Raw genomic sequence first — 17,821 nt, 5'->3', positions numbered from 1 at the left:
ACATTGATTGTGCAAGAAGATTAAGTATTCTTGAAGTTACTGAGTGCTCTAGAGACCAACAATTTAATGCTTCTAATGTCTTTAGCCAAGTGTGGGATCAAAATGTTCTAAGAGTGCAGTAGTTCTGCTTCTGTACCACTCCAGGACATTTGTGTTCTTAATATTAAAAGGTCTGGATATCATGATAGATTCAGAGCTATAAACGTTCTATTTCAGACAAAGCATTTTCTCAGGACTTTCTTGGACGTTTGAAGTAAACGAGCAGCAAATAGTTGGTGACAGCCTGTGATTTGCTAAGCTGCAAATCCCAGGCCTCAAGAAACAGCTTTCATTCATTGTCCATCTTTGTTACTTGAAACAGAAGATATGTTTTGTGTGTAATGAATCCTTTCTTATTTAGCTAAACCTGCGTTCTGTGTTTTAGAGATTGGATATAGTTTTGAATCCAGTTGGGTGATAGCACTTGAGCAAAAGACTGAAAGAAATATCTAGATTTGCAGCTCGAACTTTCATCTGGCAAAGGCACCAGGACTTTAAAAAACTTTCAAAATGCAAAAAATCATGCTGTGTGTTCTAACATTAGATGCAGCAGTTAGCATAGCCTGCTTACTATATAAAGGAAAGGCTACATGTTTTTCATACCTGGGAATTATTGTCTTGGATCTGTACTGTAATAACAATTATGAGACTGTGTAAGAATGCTTTGTTTCTCTTGAAGTCTATAGATTGGCTTATTGTTGAGCTTCAAAGTTGCATATTAATTTGCGTTTACCATACATAAAAAGATGTATCATCTGCCACAGAGAAGTAGAGTGCTCTCTTTGTTGGTGAAAAGCTTGTAAAGATAGAAAGATACAAAGCATAAATACACAGAAAGTAGTTAAAAATAGTGTGCATTTTGTCTGTGTTTCTCATCAGTGGTAAATAACCAACTCAATTATACAGTACAGCAAACATATGGAAAAGGGTAAAAGATCTCTTGCAGGTATTAGTGTCAGCTCATTTCTTCTGTTGTGCTTATTTGAGTTCTCTCCTTAAAGATATGTTCGCAGATGTACGTCAGGCATAGAGTCTTCTGGGCATCTTTCCTTTATACAATTAGCACAGAACTAGTAATGCAGAATTTATCAGTATTCAAGGGATATTACCAGATTGGTTTAGACTAAGTCATCTACTTTGAAAACAGTTATGATAGTTTATGAGTTGTATGATGTTGTAACAATGAGGACAAACATTTGAAGTTTCCATCCCAAGGAGTTCAACTTCCTTGCCCTCTCCCCTCTCCATCCCCTTTCGTTTATATTATCTGGAAGGCAAGGTACCTATTAAATTTTTCAATTAGTTGATCAGAGGGTTTTATGCAGGAGGAAGGTTACAGCAAGCATGTATATTTTCATTTCAAATTCCATACTGAAAATAGTCTGAGTATACATTAAATACACGTTTACATAATTTGGTAAGATAAAAATACTATCTTCTTCCCCATTCAGTTGGTATAAGATGACCTTTATTTTCCTCTTTGATGTCAATAAAAAGAACAAGAATTGCAATACAGGTGTCCTCATCGCTATTTTGATTTATACAGGGTCCACCCCAGTCCTTGAATAGCTCAAGATAACAAAAGTAGGTTGAGTCCCTCAGTCCTTCTCCCTATTCTCTGCTTACTGTGTGAATTCTTTCAGAGGTATAGCATGAAATGTCTCTGCATTGTACATTTGAGGAGATCATGTCACCTCAGTGCTGTATAGGATGTCTGTGGGGAAGGTAAGCAAAGGAGGGTTGCAGTTTGGCCTTTTGGCAGACAAGAGAAAGGTAAAGAGGTGCTTAGCCATGCTTTGCCTGCCATTTACAGTTATTGTGAATGGGCCTGGTTGGAACCCAGAAAAAACATCTTTTCCTAAACATTTTATATGTTACTGTTTCTAGGTACCAAGAATCCTTTTATGGGGTCAACCTGTCCAGTCTGCACAATGCAGCTGTGGATGAGTATTTCCAGCAACCTGTTGTGGTAGGTTTATATGTCTGGAAGTTATTTTTTTGCATTTAGTCCTCTCCCTATCTCATTCCCTCCACAAAATCATACAGGTACAGTAGCCTCCTACTTTAACAGAGCTCTGTCTCTGTTCAGTAGAAATCCAAGAACTAAGCCTGCGACTGTGAACAGAGCTGCTGTCAAAGGTTAACTACTATACGTTATATGCCTGGTTTTGCTATGGATAACAGATGTGTAGAGATATGCACTTATTAGGAAGCCACAGCATGTGAATAACTGTCTTCCTAACATACAGCTGTCTTCCTAACATGCAACTATCTTCCCTCAGTGTTTCCAATTGCTTAAACAAGTGCCTTGACCTTGATTTTTCCCTTCCCATCTCTGACTCACAAATTAAAGAAAAAGAGAAAGCAGCCAAGCAAACAGGTTTCTGTACTATGAAACAAAATTTTAAAATACGTAAATATCCTTATTTTATTGGTAACATGGATCTAGCACCTGCCATTCTCCTTCCTTCTTTTTAGTAGAAGTCTACATGGTACCTATTTAGAAAGAATGTGGGAGAAATTCTTCTCACCTCTCTGGGAAAAAACCTAAACAATTCCCACCCCCCGCTGCAGTGTAGAGCTTCAGTGTAGGTGCAATGTCAAGGTTCACTCTCAGAAATTTCACTGCAACAAAGCTTGGGTAGCTTTAAGCTAACTATTTTAAGTAGAGACAGCGTACCTCCTCTTGCACGGAGACTCTAAAATCTGCCCAGAAATCTGCAAGGGCCACCAGACAACTGATGTAACCTTCTGCACTCGACTGCTTTTAATACTTGAAATGGATAAGAGAATATCTCGTTTTTCTTCGTAAATTTCAGCCAGATCTTTGACTATAGCATGGTCATTCTCAGTACTAGCTATTTGGCTTTCAGTTAGAGAATGCAGTAATCCATAGGACTGCAGCACATACTTGCATCCTGTGTGTTTGGCTTTGATTTCTCAGCTGAGATTCTTCCTCCCTTGAAGATCAGAAATGTGTTGCTCAATAAAAACCACATTAAATTGTTATTTCTTTTAAAATATCACATATCTCCTTGGCTTCCCCTTACTCTGTAGACAGATTTTAGTCCTGAGATGCATTCACTGGGGGGGGGATGTGATACAAGCCTTAATGTTCGGTTTGCTTTACTTATGAAAGAGCTCGTGAACAGTGATAGAATAGGATTAGCACATGTGATTAAAGAAAGAAAAGAAGCTGAAAGTTTTCCTTTGCTGACTGACTACTCTAACTTTTTTTCTAGAGCGCAATCTGTACCAAGTAATTTTGCTTCCTATACTTGAAAATTTAATTTTCAATTACTTCCATACAGTCTTAATTTGGCTTACCCAACTGTGCAGTGCTGCAGAAGAGGGCATTAAAATGTCTGTAGTTTAAAAAAAAACACACCACAAAACAAATCAAACCAAAACAAACAAAAAAATAACTAATAACAATAAAACAACACTAAATAAACCAGCCAAACAAACCCACCATTCTTACAAGTGATCAATTTCTGGACAATTCTTTTGTTGCTAGGCTGAATAAAGCAGTCTTTGATAGGTGTGTAAGCTATCAAATATATTCAATCCTGATAATATTGCAAAATCTAACTGTCTTCTAAGGGATGTCAAAGAAATGAAACACTTAAAATAAGTTTATTGGGGTGAAGGTTCGTTTTTGTCTTTTTTTCCCCATTTTTTAGCATAAAACAAGTTTATATGCTGACAAGACAGAATAGTAACACTTTCAACTCTTATTTTTTCTTTTTTTGTTGTTTTTTCACCCCATAGGATACTTTTGACGTGAGAATTCTGATGGCCAAGACAGTGAAATACACCATTAACTTCCTAGAAGCTGTTGAGGAAGATTTACATAGGTCAGCAGATGCCAGGAACGTACTCTTTCATTCTTGTAACTGGCTGTTGATTGTTGGTGCTCAGAGAAGGAAGCTTTGGTAGTGAACATGGAGGAGGGAAGGTGGCTTGCCTAAATGCTTATTACAACACTCGTAATGGATTGGGGCATTCATCTGGATGACAATTTGTCTAGTGTTAACAACGAAGCGTGTTTATGAGCCTGTGAAACACCAGAGATCAGTCCACAAAATTTTCCTAGTGGAAGGGATAAAATGGGCTCTGGAGGACAGTGTTTGCTTCTTAGCATTATGTGTTGCAACACACTTAAATCTAGTTACAAAACAATTTTTGTTTTCCTGTGTAGACATCCTAAAAGACCTTGTCAAATGGTGCCATCACAAGCTGCCTTGCTGAACTCTTGTACATTTTTTTTAGAAACATTTTCCAGTCTAATAGGAGTCAGCTGCATCTCTTTACTTCTCTCCAGAGCTCCCTCAAATCTTTAGTTGTAAAGTCTTATATATAAAGCAGATCCCTTGTGTCTCAAAATGACAGTAGAGAAGACTCCTTCCAGGACATCTGTGAAATAAAATGTACCATATGGGAGAAATTGAGGAAGTACTTCAAGTCCTTGCAAGACACTGTCATAAAGGGAAAATATCACGTACTGTCTTTGAAACTCTGAACCCTTATTGTTTGAACATTACTCACAACTAATTGTATGAAAGACATGGTCTAGTGAGAAAGAATAATTGCTCTAAGAGGGATGAAACAGCTGCAGAATGGCTTTCTAGTTTCAGCTAGCTGGCATTGACTTCTTTCAGTGGTTCTCAGAACTAACATGTTCATACCTGAATGCTGATCGTATAATATGTTTCTGCAAAACTGGATGAGATTTGGGTTCAACTACATAGCCAGTAATAGATCTTTTGGAAGGGAAAATATTCCAGCTCTTGTTCAAGCAGCTCAATTTTTCCTTCTGGTCCAGTAGTAGTTCTGTTTGTCAATTTTGTAGTGGAATATTTTCCTGTTCAAAATAGCATTTAAACTAAATCCACATTCTTTATTGGGAATAGGAAATTTTCCACTGGAAAGATTGAATCTCTATATTTATAACAGTCTGCAGTGTTGCCACAAATGGTGCATTAACAGTTGCGTAGTGGCATATTTGATTCTACTATTGAGTAAGGCACATGAAAAACTAACACCTAAATTGGTGTCATTGATGAATTCTATTGGAACAGAGAAAAAGAGAATATCCTTTTAAATATGTGGAAAATTGAGACATAAACTGATACAAAAGGAAATACATAAATAATTACAAGCTAGGTTTCTGGTGGAATTTCCAGTATTTTTTGGAAATTACTTCGGCAACATATTGTTTTTCTCTCCTGCAGAGTAGAAATCCCTTTTGTTTTCCAAATGATACAGTCTGGACTAATCCATGGCCTGGCCTTCTGGTTTGATGTGGCATTTATAGGATCACTGTAAGTACTTTTTCCTATTAAATAATAACTACAGGGGAAAAAATCGCATCTTTCATACAAAGTGTGCCAGGATTAGACCTGTATCTGGTGCTGACCTTGTTTGTAATGTAATTCCTTCGTATTCAAGAAATTATGCCTTCTAGAGGCAATAACAAGTGTGACAACCTAGCACTAGCAGTATGACTAGATGGTGGTGATCTTGCTTACAGTTGACTGGGGTGCACATTATCTCTGGTAGACCACATCCAGGAATTATGGAGGATCAAAATGCACTGTTCTGCACAACGCTGATTCTTTGTAGTATTATACACCTTTCTGGTTTACATTGTAAGTAAAGCAGCAGCATTTGAACGTAAGTTGGATTTCCCTATTTGGGCTGGTCTTGTTTGTGGGCAAAAAGGAAGGGAGGTTGCAAGTTCCAGCTAACAAAATGAAAATGAAGAAAATTTCACCAAGCTTGGGGAGATTTTTCACTGTAGCACCAGACATTTATTTCAAAATCAGGACATTAGTTGGAATTTAGATGAACTTGCTAAGGTAGTCAATACATTGACTTTAGGTATCTATATTTAGCTCTTAGATAGGATTTGTTGATTTCCCAATTAAATTGATGTAGTTTTAGGTGAGGCGATATTGTTCAATAAAATATAAAACGCACTTCTATTTATTTGTTTTGACAAATGCCTTTTATTAGCCTTTGAAATGAGGATTGACAAGAATTCAGAATAGTATATCCATTAAAAGAAAATTGATATATGTGCATTTCTATTTAAGAGCTGATAGTAAAGTTTTTAATCTTAAAAAAGGAACCAGAAACTCTGTATCAGTTAAAACAGTAGAGAAAATTGCAGGCTTGTAGAAACTGACTGAAGTTCTCCACTGATAAGTTCTCCATTTTGGAGCAGGCAACTGCTTCACCAGCAGCTCTTTCATGTTTCTGCAACTCTGTAACTTTGTCTCAGCACTTGGAATCTCTGTGGATCAGGCTCATGGTATTACTTGTGCTATCTCTTTCTTCACACCTTCAGCCCCTTTCTATATATTATGGAAATACCTCTTGCAAGTGAAAACTAGGGCCTTCTTGGGGAGTGTTGTCTAGAGGATGAAACGACCATTGTGAAGAATCACATTGCCACATTCAGGACAAATGTTTCCTGTGATTACCTGAAATTGTCTGAGTGAAATAAGTATTCTCTGTTCTGGAAGTGTGGAAAGAAGAGACGATAGGAGTCTGAAGTCTCTTTTTCAAATGTCCATGGTTGGCTTAGGCAAACAGGTCTGGTAGTGACAGTCATAGTATAGATAAAGAAAGAAAATGAGGCATATTGTCTTGATCTCCCAACGTAAGGTAGAATCACTCTCTCAGTTCACTTGAAGGCATTTTAAGGTTTATTTTATGCAGTGGAGCACTCACATACATAAAGGCCTAACAACTTAAAATTGTTTCTAAAAAGAGAAGACAGGAGAGAAAGTCTAGATAGTTTTTCTCATTTGTTTTAGGGTAACCGTTTGGTTGTCCACTGCACCGACAGAACACCCCACTCACTGGTATCAAGTACGCTGCCTTCTTCAGACGCCTCTCTTTGCTAAAGAGGGGGAAACGCTCTCAGGGAAAGTCTTATTTGTTGCCAATACGCGGTAAGTGTAAAAGATTCTCAAGCAGGTTTTCTAGTGTGGCTGTTCTTGTTAGAGGTACCCAAAAGACACCAATTAATTTTTGGGTACACTTGTACTAACATTTGTTATTTCTGGTAGTATCTCCAATTCATATGGCATCACTGACACAGTTACACAGACTGTTGAGGAAAAAATTCTTCATGGAAATGGTTGTCAGGCATTGGAACAGGCTGCTCAGGGAAGTGGTTGAGTCACCATCCCTGCAGGTGTTTAAAAGGTTTTTAGATGAGGTTCTTAGGGACATGGTTTAGTGCTATACTTAGGTTAGGTTATGGTTGGACTTGAAGATCCTGAGGGTCTCTTCGAACTGAAATGATCCTATGATTCTATGACCTTGTGAGACTGCTTACCAAAAGGTCTCCATATTCCTTCCCTTACACCTTCTACTTAACCACTTCTCACATCCCGCCCTTGCTCACAGTGCTACTTGCAGCTTTTTGTCAGCTTTCCAGTCTGCTGTCCTGCACACATAGGTTCTCAGGTCATGTCCAGTGATGTTCCACACCCTGCTCTGGTAGTGTAACCTCTGGCCATGTCTTTGTCAGCAGCCTGGTTGTTTGCCTGAAGATCCAACATCCATTGTCTCCCAACAAGTCCTGTGCAGAGACAAAGAGAAGCAGGGTTGATGCCAAATCCATTACATTTTTAAATTCTAAAATATAATCCTCATGGATGTGCTCCCCTGTTTAAGAATAGTGCTTTTTCCGTGTTGTTTGTCCTTCCACTGAGGCTGATGAAGAGGGCTACTTTTGGAATGGTGTATTTCCTCACTAGACTTCTCTGCTGTTCCTGCTGTCAGTCAAATGTTTGGTAACTCCATTCCTATGCTTTATGTTGAAAACAGTCCTCAAGTTGCAGAAGTTTTGGCCTGGTTTGCTTATGTGTATGTGTAGCTTTAACAGAAAGGAAAGCCTTCTCACTGTAGGAAGGTGAATTTTTTCTTTTTTTGAGGGGCATAGGGAAAAGGTGTGGAAAGACACTGACCAGTCAGGTGATTCCAGTGACACCAAAGCTGTCAGTAATACTTCCAGGGTTCTTTAATCACATCAGCAACAAATACTTGATTTGGCATTTGTCAAATTTCCAGATCTTCTGCTCAGAAACTCCTCATGGAGAAAATAATATAGATCTTGATATGTCTCTTTCAAATTGAAATGTATTGGCATTTTAATATATTAAAAAGAATGTTGTACACCACAATGTGATCCCACAGCCACTGCTGTAAATACCTGAATATATAAGGCATATCCACAACAGACCATGGCTCAGAGACACCTGAGCTAGCGACCCTGCCAGACTGAGAATGTGGAGCACTTGAACTGTCTCCTAGCACTGAGCTAACAAGTCCTACCACAGAGCTCATCTGCTTTAGGGATCAACATAGCACCTCTGTTCTGTGCAGGAGGACCTTTGCTTCTTATATTAAGTGGTTATTATTCTGACAGTTGCTACACTGGTATTTTTTTCACACAAGATGTTATAGTTGGTTTAGTTCTGTTACCTCTCTTTTATATTTCTCTTTCTGATGCAGACAAAGTTATGACATTCAGATTGTGGCTATGGTGGACCAGACAGGATGTAAATCTGGTAACATTCTTGATTTAAAGAATCCAATTTTTAGGTGAGAAATGCTTTTGACTAAAATACCATTGTAGACTGGTAACAAGTTTCTGATCTCTTAGAGTGTACTTTATTTCTATAGGCATGAGGGAGTAGTTACTTATATAAGACAATAGGCAATATTCTGTTTAGGCTGTGTGACAAAGAGCAAAAGAAAAAAGCTTTATTTAAGATCTCTAATGATTTAGTGCTGTGACAAAACAGTAGACATTTACTTGCTTGAACTAATGTATACTTAAAATCTTTTGCTGTTTCCTGTTATGTGATGTGTATCATCGTGACTCAAGGAATCAGCAATATGCTGAGATACACTCTGCTGAGTACATAAGTTGCTCTTACTATTTGACATGAAGGACCTGTCCTTTCTGTATTAAACGTGAGGAGGGAAAAAAACCTACCTGCTGCAATCCTTTTCAATCAAGCAGAGACCTTCCTTTGGCATTGCTACAGCACTGTATTTTGGGAAAAGCTGTCAATTACAGATCGGAACAAGCAGGAGTAAGGAGCCATCAGCTTTTCCAAAGGAGAAAAACAGTCTGGCTGTGTTCTGTTCTCATTAGTGTGCTGTACTGAGTATAAAAATAGGCTGATACAGCTGGTAAAATTTATTTTTTCCAGAGGTATACATGGAAAATGCTTCCCTTGTTCACTTTGTGTTTCCTATTTTTTAAACTTACACCTATATGACAATTCCACAGTAATCCTATAAAACAAAAATATCCATTGTGTCTGATGAAAATTAATTAATTTTCATCTGTACATCAAATGTGCAGCCCATCAATTCTTTTGGCCTTAGAATGGAACCTTTTGATTTAATTCATAAAATGCTTTTGCAATAAAGACTGTTCATGGAAGACTGCAATAATTTTAAATAAAATAAGGCACTGGAAAATATTTATTTTCTCAGATTTGAACTGTGACATGGACAGTGTCTAGCTTGCTTATGTTTTTGTTTTGGCTAATGCCAGTCTCAAATCTAAAAGCTTTTTGTGAGGATGATTATGAGTAAGTTTACTGGTCTTCTAAAATCACTTAGTCTTAGCACAAATTGCATAAATGTGAGTGACTTTTCAAAGATGATATAAGATTACTCATTTAGAAGCACAAGCAGCTTTTGTTAAAAGAGTTTTTAACCTACATAAAATGTAGAAATCACTTTTGGAATACTATCACTCATTTGCAAGAAAGCAGGCCGGGAAATGGTCAAGTTGTGTGTTACACAGAGAAGTACTTTAGGTTATATAAAGCAGCATTCTAGCTTGGAAATTGAATGTAAAAATGTCACGGTGTGATTTCATGGTAGCTAGCCAGTTTGCCATATTGAGTTTGATAATTTAGACTGTTGTGCTTTTATATATTAATCCTCAGAGTGCTTGGTTGTGAAATCCTGTCATAACACACTAACCTTATTTAATAGGCTTCCCCTGTGAGGTTAGGATTTTTTGTTGTTGTTTATTGTTCCTTTTCCATTCTACCCCTGCCTTCCCATACCAATTACCAGAACTCTAAAAGAGCTGAAAATCAAAGGCAAAGAATACTTCCCTAAATAAAAATGCTTATTTATAAGCATGAGGTAACTTTCGAAGTGTTCATAAGGTTTTAAAAAAAATTAAATATAATCCAGGTTTTAAACTAGGACATGGAAATTACTGTGCATTGTGGAACGTTATGCCAACACATACAGCCTAGCTCACTTCTATGTCACTGTTTCACAGGGTCCCTGATACAAATATTTATTTCTGTACCATAGGGATGGATAGCAGGGAAGGGGCAATTCTGATGGACATTTATTCTTATTTAAAACAACTCCACACTAATTCTATAGTGTAAGGTAACAAACAAACAAACAAACAAACAAACAAAAACAACTACACTGGGAAGCCATTCATTTCTGTGAAGGCAATGGCCTGAGCTGCTATACGTAAAAGCGAAAGAAGGCCTTGGCCTTTGTAAAATATGCCACAGTGGATTTGGTAGCATTTTACACTTGCTTGCAGAGCTGCAAGTCTAAATGAAAGAGACAATTTAAATTTGAAATCACTCTGCATTTAATAAATCCAGTAACAGCAAGGGGACTGATTTCTTAGCTTTATTCCAATGAGACTTATCTGATATACATTGGGTGAGTGCTTAAGCCACTTTCTATTTCATAGAAGTCATTAAATATCAAAAAGCTGTCAATTGTTTTTATTCCAGAGTAGAGTAAGTTACATTAGAATTTATTAAATCTGCTTAGTTCAGCTAGTGCTGTAAGCTATTGAAGAATTGTGTATTTTATTGTAACTATTTTATTCTTTCATCCATTTTTAGGTATGCCTAGAATACATTGTAGTATGGCATCTGAAAACAGAAGTGAGATTCTTACCAAGCTGAGGTGTTAATCTTCTATCTCTCCAGAGAACTGTGTTAAATACTTCAATTTTATCTCAGTGAACTCATTAATTTAGTTAATTTTAGAGACACAAACCTAAAGTTATCTTGCATATACTTTGCAAATGTTCTGAGATTTCCCTACCCCTATAGAAGTGTAAGAGGACACGTTTGTAAATAACTCCCAGCCTAGTGTGATGATATGGTATGTGTGACTTTCACTTTTTCTGTAGGTCGCTGAGAAGTATTGATAGTCCAAGGTATACAAAGAAGTATTTTCGGCTTGGGTACGTAGCAAATGAAGAAGACTAGAGAGTTGTAGCACAGATTTTAATGAGATCTCTCACCAGACAATGTTACCCATAGAGACCATGAAGTGACTTCTACAGAATAAATTTATGTCACTCAAAGCATATGTCTTAAACTGAATTAATAAGCTGGAGTCACATCAGAAATGTATACGTCATTTTACTACCAAAACCGTAACTGCAGTGATACGTCCAGCAAGACATAACCAGCCTTCCACACAGGGGCAAAGGCTGGTTTGAGGGAAAAGCCCCACAAAAACTGATCCTCCTCTCAGGAAGTTACATACCACTTTTGATCAAAAGACCACCTAAGGACACCTGCTAGGAGGAATTGAGAAACAGCTGTAGTTTATGAGGTTTTTCTCCAAGTCAACAGCCATTTGCAGCTATTTAAAGATAGTGGAAGGAGACTGTAGAAAGTAGTCCCTAAAACTGTGAAGCTAGTAGAAGTAACATGAATATGAAACCATTGAAATGTCAGAAAATTATTACCTTGTTATTTCCAGTAGCATTTAGTACAGCAGGTGAGAGACTTCTAGTATAAAAATGTAGATTGCACAATAAAATACTGTTTTGTTACCCGAATACATAATATTTATTTCAAAAATGTATTTAATGTGGGTTGCTGCCTCAGAAATGGCCATTCTAACCTGTACAAGCAATGTAATGAGATTTCTGATGGCTGGGTATCTATCGTTCCTAAATTTAGTCTGTACAGTGGTTGGTGGTTTTACATGAGACAAGAAAACAAATTCTGGAATGTCTAAATCCAAGTACCAGGCAGCTGCAGTTCAGAATTTTAAAGAGTTTGGCAGGCTTTCCTCAGCAATTATGAAAGGCATATAAGAAATGTGAATCTGAATTCAGCTTATAGATTTGTGATGTCTCCTATTGACCTGCATGTCTGTCTGGATCTCTCATTTCAGTTTCAAACGTCTTCTAAAAAGTATCTGTGTATCAAAGACTACTATTTTCTATAGGGACAAACCTTACATTTTGAACTTCATGTGCCAACTTCAATTCTTTTTAAGGAAGAAAGTACATAAAAAGGAGGAAAAACAACAGCAGCAGACAGTAGTGTCAGGTTGTGCATCTTATTTTATTTCCAGAGCAAAAGGTGTATGTATCTAATAACCGCAACTTCAATATGTATAGAAACGATTGTTTCCTTACACACTAACAAGTATAAAGAATATTTCACAGTGATTGCTACTTTGAAGCGATTTGAATGATCCAGGACTGGTGTTTATATTTCTCTGTACTTCAGGAATTCCCTTTTTTCCAGATTCTATGCCAAAACCAAAGAGAAGATTGAAATCAGACACTACCATTTGCAGTTTGAAATAAGGTCCTGTGACTGTCTTCATTTCCTTATAATTTAACATTTTCTTCTTCTTTCCGACTTTGAAACAATGACTACAATGTACTGATTTCACTGTACAGGACTTTCTGGGTATAAACATGAGAATATAGTTGTAAAATATTTTTGAAAAATCATATCAATGAAAATATTTTATTGAAAAAAAAAATGCTGGTGTTTTGGTTTGGTTTTTTATAAAGGCAACATTACTGAATCCTAGAGAATATAGGAAAACTGAAGCAGAACAGTAGAGATGCTGGAGCAAACAGTGATGATGTAGTTTTATAATGTAAGACTCTTGAACAGATTTGAACACATCATAAAATACAGCGTTTCCTCATTTATAGCTTAAGAGGCTATAATAATCCATTTGAAAAGCGATACATTGCCTTGTATCCAGTAGACTCAAAAAACACAGTAGGAAAGACAATGAATATCATATTAAGGAGCTATAAATTTTCATGCTTTGTTGTATCCATGGTCATTTAGAAGATTAATCTTCAAGAAAGAAATGCTTTTAACAGCTTATTTTTCAACACTTGCAAATGGTTATTTTCTTTTACCACCACCCCAGAGAAATGCATTTAAAGTTTTGCAAGCAGTCATATATATGTGGTGATTAATGATAAATTGCATTTTCACTAGTAAAGACCCCCATTTTGAATCTCTGTCTCTGAATTCTCCCATCTGAACTGACGATTAGAATATTCCTTTGTTAGGAACAGTATAGGAATTCTATTTGGTTACTGTTACTATAGTGGTTGCTAGAAGTAGTGATTTACAGCATACCCTGTGGACTAGACCCAGAGAAATGTTTGTGATAACAATTCTTCATACTTACGACAACTATGACATCCAGAATCAATCTTGATGCATCTGGATCTAAGTGCAGTGAAACACAATGCAATTGGTGTTAATTTGCTTAGCTAAGTTTCTACGAGTTGTGCTTTTTTCTCAAGATGCAAAAAAGCGAAAAACAGAGTGGGGAAGAAAAAGGTATTTAGAGTTTGGAAAACAGTCTCCAGGCTATTTGCATTTTATTCTTCCTTCAGCTTTGACACATGGTATACAGGGTTTCACTCTTCTTGATTAGATAATACAATATTGACAATTCTGCACTGATGAAAGTTGAGAGCTAAAACTGGGGAAAGATACACTGTCAAGATGCAGATGAAGAGTTGATAGAATGGAAGTCAGCAGTTCAACAGGAGATTGCAGGCAGAAAAATTCGTTTACTGCTGGAAGCACCCATGAGTGTATCAAATACCTGAGACTAACTGTTTAGGTTCAGCTCACCAGGTTTGACCCACACTGATTTTAGTGATATTCAGACGCACTTGTTTACAGAAGAAACAGAAACTAATGTAAAGTGAAGAAAACCACAGACAAAAGAGAGGGAAGTACAAAAATGTCTTTCTTGAAGTGGCTGTGTCTCCCTAGGTTGGCCAGCTTTCAGGCATGCCATCTTACAACATTGCTGGGCCTTCAGCCTGATTTTGCTGGAACTTCAGCCTAATTTACAGGAGGCTTTAGATGTCCTTAGCTAACTGGTCAGCCAATAATCAGAAATACGGTGGATCATAATTCAAATCTGCTGTGAACAAAGCATTGCTCAATAGCACTGGAACTTACAATAATAAATCTTATGTTTATTGGCCTCTGAACAACAACCAGCATTCAGGTTTCACTTCAGATCACTGCCTTTCATTTGAGTTTGGTGAACAATAGACATTTTTGAGTATCTGTGAAGATACTCAAAGTAATCTTTAGTCTTCTTCACTAACACTTCTTCAGTGGTGGAAGGAGAAGCCAAAACTAGTTTCATGGGTGTCTTTCTTCGCTTAAGTGCTACAGCTAACGTGACAGAGATCCTCTAATGTACATTAATCCAGTAACACTCACGTGAGTAGTAAAAGAGGATGGTACCTCAGAACACGCTGGAGCTCAGGAAATAGCATAGAACTAAAACAATACATTGAAAAAATCACAATCACCCAAAATCCCAACAGTACAAGTTTTCCTTTGCTAATATATGAGATAATTGGTGTGTACTGACAGCAGGAACATGGATCCAGTTTTGCTGGAATTCAGGTGGAATTTCCAAAGCATTTAAAGGGAATAGTGCCTTCCCAAGATCTGCTATGAACACAGGCCTTGGTCTGGCAAACCTGTAGATCAAAGAGCACTTACAGTCTTTATATGAAAAACAATACAAGAGAAAATGGCCAACCTTCACTCACAACATTCAACTATAATGCTGGATTTCAGAGGATATCAGTAACACTTCCAAGAACACCGATGCCAGGACATGCACATTAATAATCTTGTTCTTTGCCGCACTCCATCCACCTTTGAAATAGTGAGCTAATAAATGAGAACAAATGACTCTGCAGCTGAGTGTTTTGAACCAGCTTTGGAAACAGGGAAATATAATTCAGTTCAGATGTCATGTGGACAGCAGTTTTGTTTCATAAGAAACAACAGTGAGCCTATCAAGATGCTCAGGAAGCCTGCCCTCTTGTTTGCTGAACATGTGGCCAAATCAGTTTCACTTTGTCACTTCTGCCAGGTATCAGTGAGGGTTTCAAATACTTTGGAAAATGACCGGAACATCAGTCCTCTGTCACTAACTGAATTCCCCATAGCTCTCCTCAAGCTGGAAGCCAGTGCCAGAAAAGTGCTGCATCAGGGACTGGCCCTAAGTGCGAGTCTGCTAGCGCTGCTTCTGGTACTACTGTAACAAATTCATTCCTCAGAGAAATCAGAATGGATGAGGATGCACTGTGTGAAAGACAAAAAGGCTGTACACACTTCATGATGATCTTATCCAGCCTATGACTATTCAGTGACACATGCTCTTGGAATTCTTACTGCTCATTTTTGCTGCCCAAACAGCATGATCCTTCTTTTGTTTGTTCTGTTTTGTTTTAAAGAAGTTGTTAGAAACACATTTTCAAAGGTATGAAAAAAAATGCTTGGGATACCAAGTTGGATACCTCATGCTGAAGGAGTGACACGCAATTATGTGAGCACAACACAATTTTAGAAGAATCTGAAGGCAGATCTGGATCTTGAGATGAGACTTTCACTAGAGAGACAGACTGGTAATAATGAATTTCAACGTTACATATCTTGTTCACAATTTACAAGTGCACTTTTCTGAATTTCTGAATTTTTTTATTCTTTTTTTTTTTTTTTTTAGTATCTCCATGGTATAAAAACAGCATCCAAGAGAGAGATAAAACAAATATAAAAAATAGACATTAAAATATCTGTTCTGACATATAACTCTGAACACACTTGTGAATATACTGGAGACGTGGTTAGATCAAGAACTGTGTTCTACAATTACAGCCTGTTTTAAGGTACCGGAAGATCTTTAAGAAACCCTTAATTATTTTTCATCAAAGATAGATGCTTGGACCTGTAAGCTGCTAGACTTTGAATGTCTGGCTGACATTCAAAAATTTCATTGGTTTATTCTCTGTGAGGTGTTTGCATTATATCAAACAAGCTGAGTATGGCAATATATTTTTTAATGTCTTACCTGGATGTGGTCCTGATCTTTAAAAAGAAGACACACAAAAAATTGGAAAATGTAATTAGTGTGGACAATAGACTTACCTCAAGTATCTACAGAGGCTATTCCCAACATTTGGGCTGCGAAAGCATGCAGGCTTGGGATATTATGCCCTTTAAGCCACGCTTCAAAATGCACACTCTTCCTCCCCCCCCTTTTAAAACACATGCTTTTCATGTAATTTTGACAGGCACAATCTCAACATTTCAAGGAGTGAGAAAACTAAGCACCATAATCCTGTTCCCTCCATCACCTGTGCCTGTTCTATTTTCTTAGTTACTGCCAAGTGCTTCCCAGGAGACAAATACAAGAAAAACAGTATTATCACCAGCTGTACTGAAGAAAACCTTTGCTTCACCAAATAATTTCCCTCTACATCACTTCTGTACTCAAACAGAAGGTATTACAGAAGTATTTACTATGCTCTGACTTCATGTAGTTGCTAGTGTAATCACACAAACCTAATAATTACATTTATGATTATGGGTCCCTTTTCTATTTGGAAGCGATTACTTTATTGAAACACATGAATGTGAAAAACGCTTCTGCTGTGAACCACCTGGTGTTCTCCTGCATCAATACGGCTTAATCTATACAATGGTACACTGCCTTATTTTTAAGTTGGGATTTTACTTGTGCAGGGCGCTGGGCGGGCTGGGCTCCGGACGGTGTGCGGGAGGGGAGGCAGAAGGCAAGGGCAGGAGCACAGGGAAGGCACAGCAGATTGTCACAAAGTGATGCCATGACAGAAATAACAGTAGGAAAAGGCCCCATGAGCGCATATTTTTAAACTGCTGCATACAACTGAACAGTGCTGAGTATGTGGCAGTGTAATTGTTGAACCAAGATTGCATGTAGTTTCTTTCCCTGGATTCTGTTAACAGTTACTATGGAGATGTAAATTAAAGGATTGCCAATGTGTCGAACTATAAATACACCTGTCTGCCATGCCCAGTTTTTAAAGCAAAAGAATTTTGCATTAGATGTAAGTGCAAGAGAAGTTTGCCTGAAGAGACCTCCTTTACAGACCTGCTCCCTAGAGAGCACCCCCAGACCTGAGTGAGAAGTTATGCTGATTTTGGAAGAAGAGACAGTAGTAGACGAGGGTTTCATAATTGTTTTGGAGGAAAAGAGGAAGAAAACTTCGTCCGATTGAAAGAGGCTCTTCATGTTGACAACACAGAACTCCAGAGACGGCTACAGTGCAGTCACTGCAAACCCACTTGTTTTACAAACAAAATATGTTACAGATTATAAAAACAAAAATATGTGCTTTAATTTGACATACAGACAGAATTTCTCTTAGTATTTTCCGAAGTCTTGAAACTGCCAGGGATTATTTCTGAAATACTATTCAGCACAGAGAACTGCTACTGTAGATGTCAAAAATAAAAGTGTGTTTGATATCGTGTTCTGGCCAAAGATATGTATCTGTCCAACACTGCACTGTGATGTACATGTAAAGTGGTCATAGGGAAAACATTTGAGATTAAACCAAAACAATCACCGCTTGCTCATTTGCTCATTTTCTTAAATGGAGAAA

General features: G+C 37.4%; 1 protein-coding gene across 6 annotated transcripts in view; it reads left to right on the top strand.

Moving 5' to 3' along the window:
• LOC136115430 (histone-arginine methyltransferase CARM1-like) overlaps positions 1–13,413 on the top strand; it is a 59,746-nt gene extending 46,333 nt beyond the window's left edge. For 3 of the 6 annotated variants that reach the window (XM_071802208.1, XM_071802207.1, XM_071802209.1), the window contains exons 8-13: positions 1,927–2,008; positions 3,811–3,896; positions 5,274–5,363; positions 6,864–7,001; positions 8,572–8,661; positions 10,971–13,411. In XM_071802208.1, coding sequence (XP_071658309.1) covers positions 1,927–2,008; positions 3,811–3,896; positions 5,274–5,363; positions 6,864–7,001; positions 8,572–8,661; positions 10,971–10,980 — 496 coding nt within the window. In that variant the 3' untranslated portion in view covers positions 10,981–13,411. Of the gene's footprint in view, positions 1–1,926; positions 2,009–3,810; positions 3,897–5,273; positions 5,364–6,863; positions 7,002–8,571; positions 8,662–10,970 lie in introns of all 6 variants that reach the window. The other 3 variants (XM_071802211.1, XM_071802210.1, XM_071802212.1) reach the window with 3 other exon arrangements.
• The last annotated feature ends 4,408 nt before the right edge of the window (positions 13,414–17,821 follow it).

This window comes from Patagioenas fasciata, chromosome Z (assembly GCF_037038585.1).
Source record: "Patagioenas fasciata isolate bPatFas1 chromosome Z, bPatFas1.hap1, whole genome shotgun sequence".
NCBI classification, from domain to species: domain Eukaryota; kingdom Metazoa; phylum Chordata; class Aves; order Columbiformes; family Columbidae; genus Patagioenas; species Patagioenas fasciata.
Note: the sequence above shows the minus strand (reverse complement) of the source record. Positions and strands in the feature narration are given on the sequence as shown.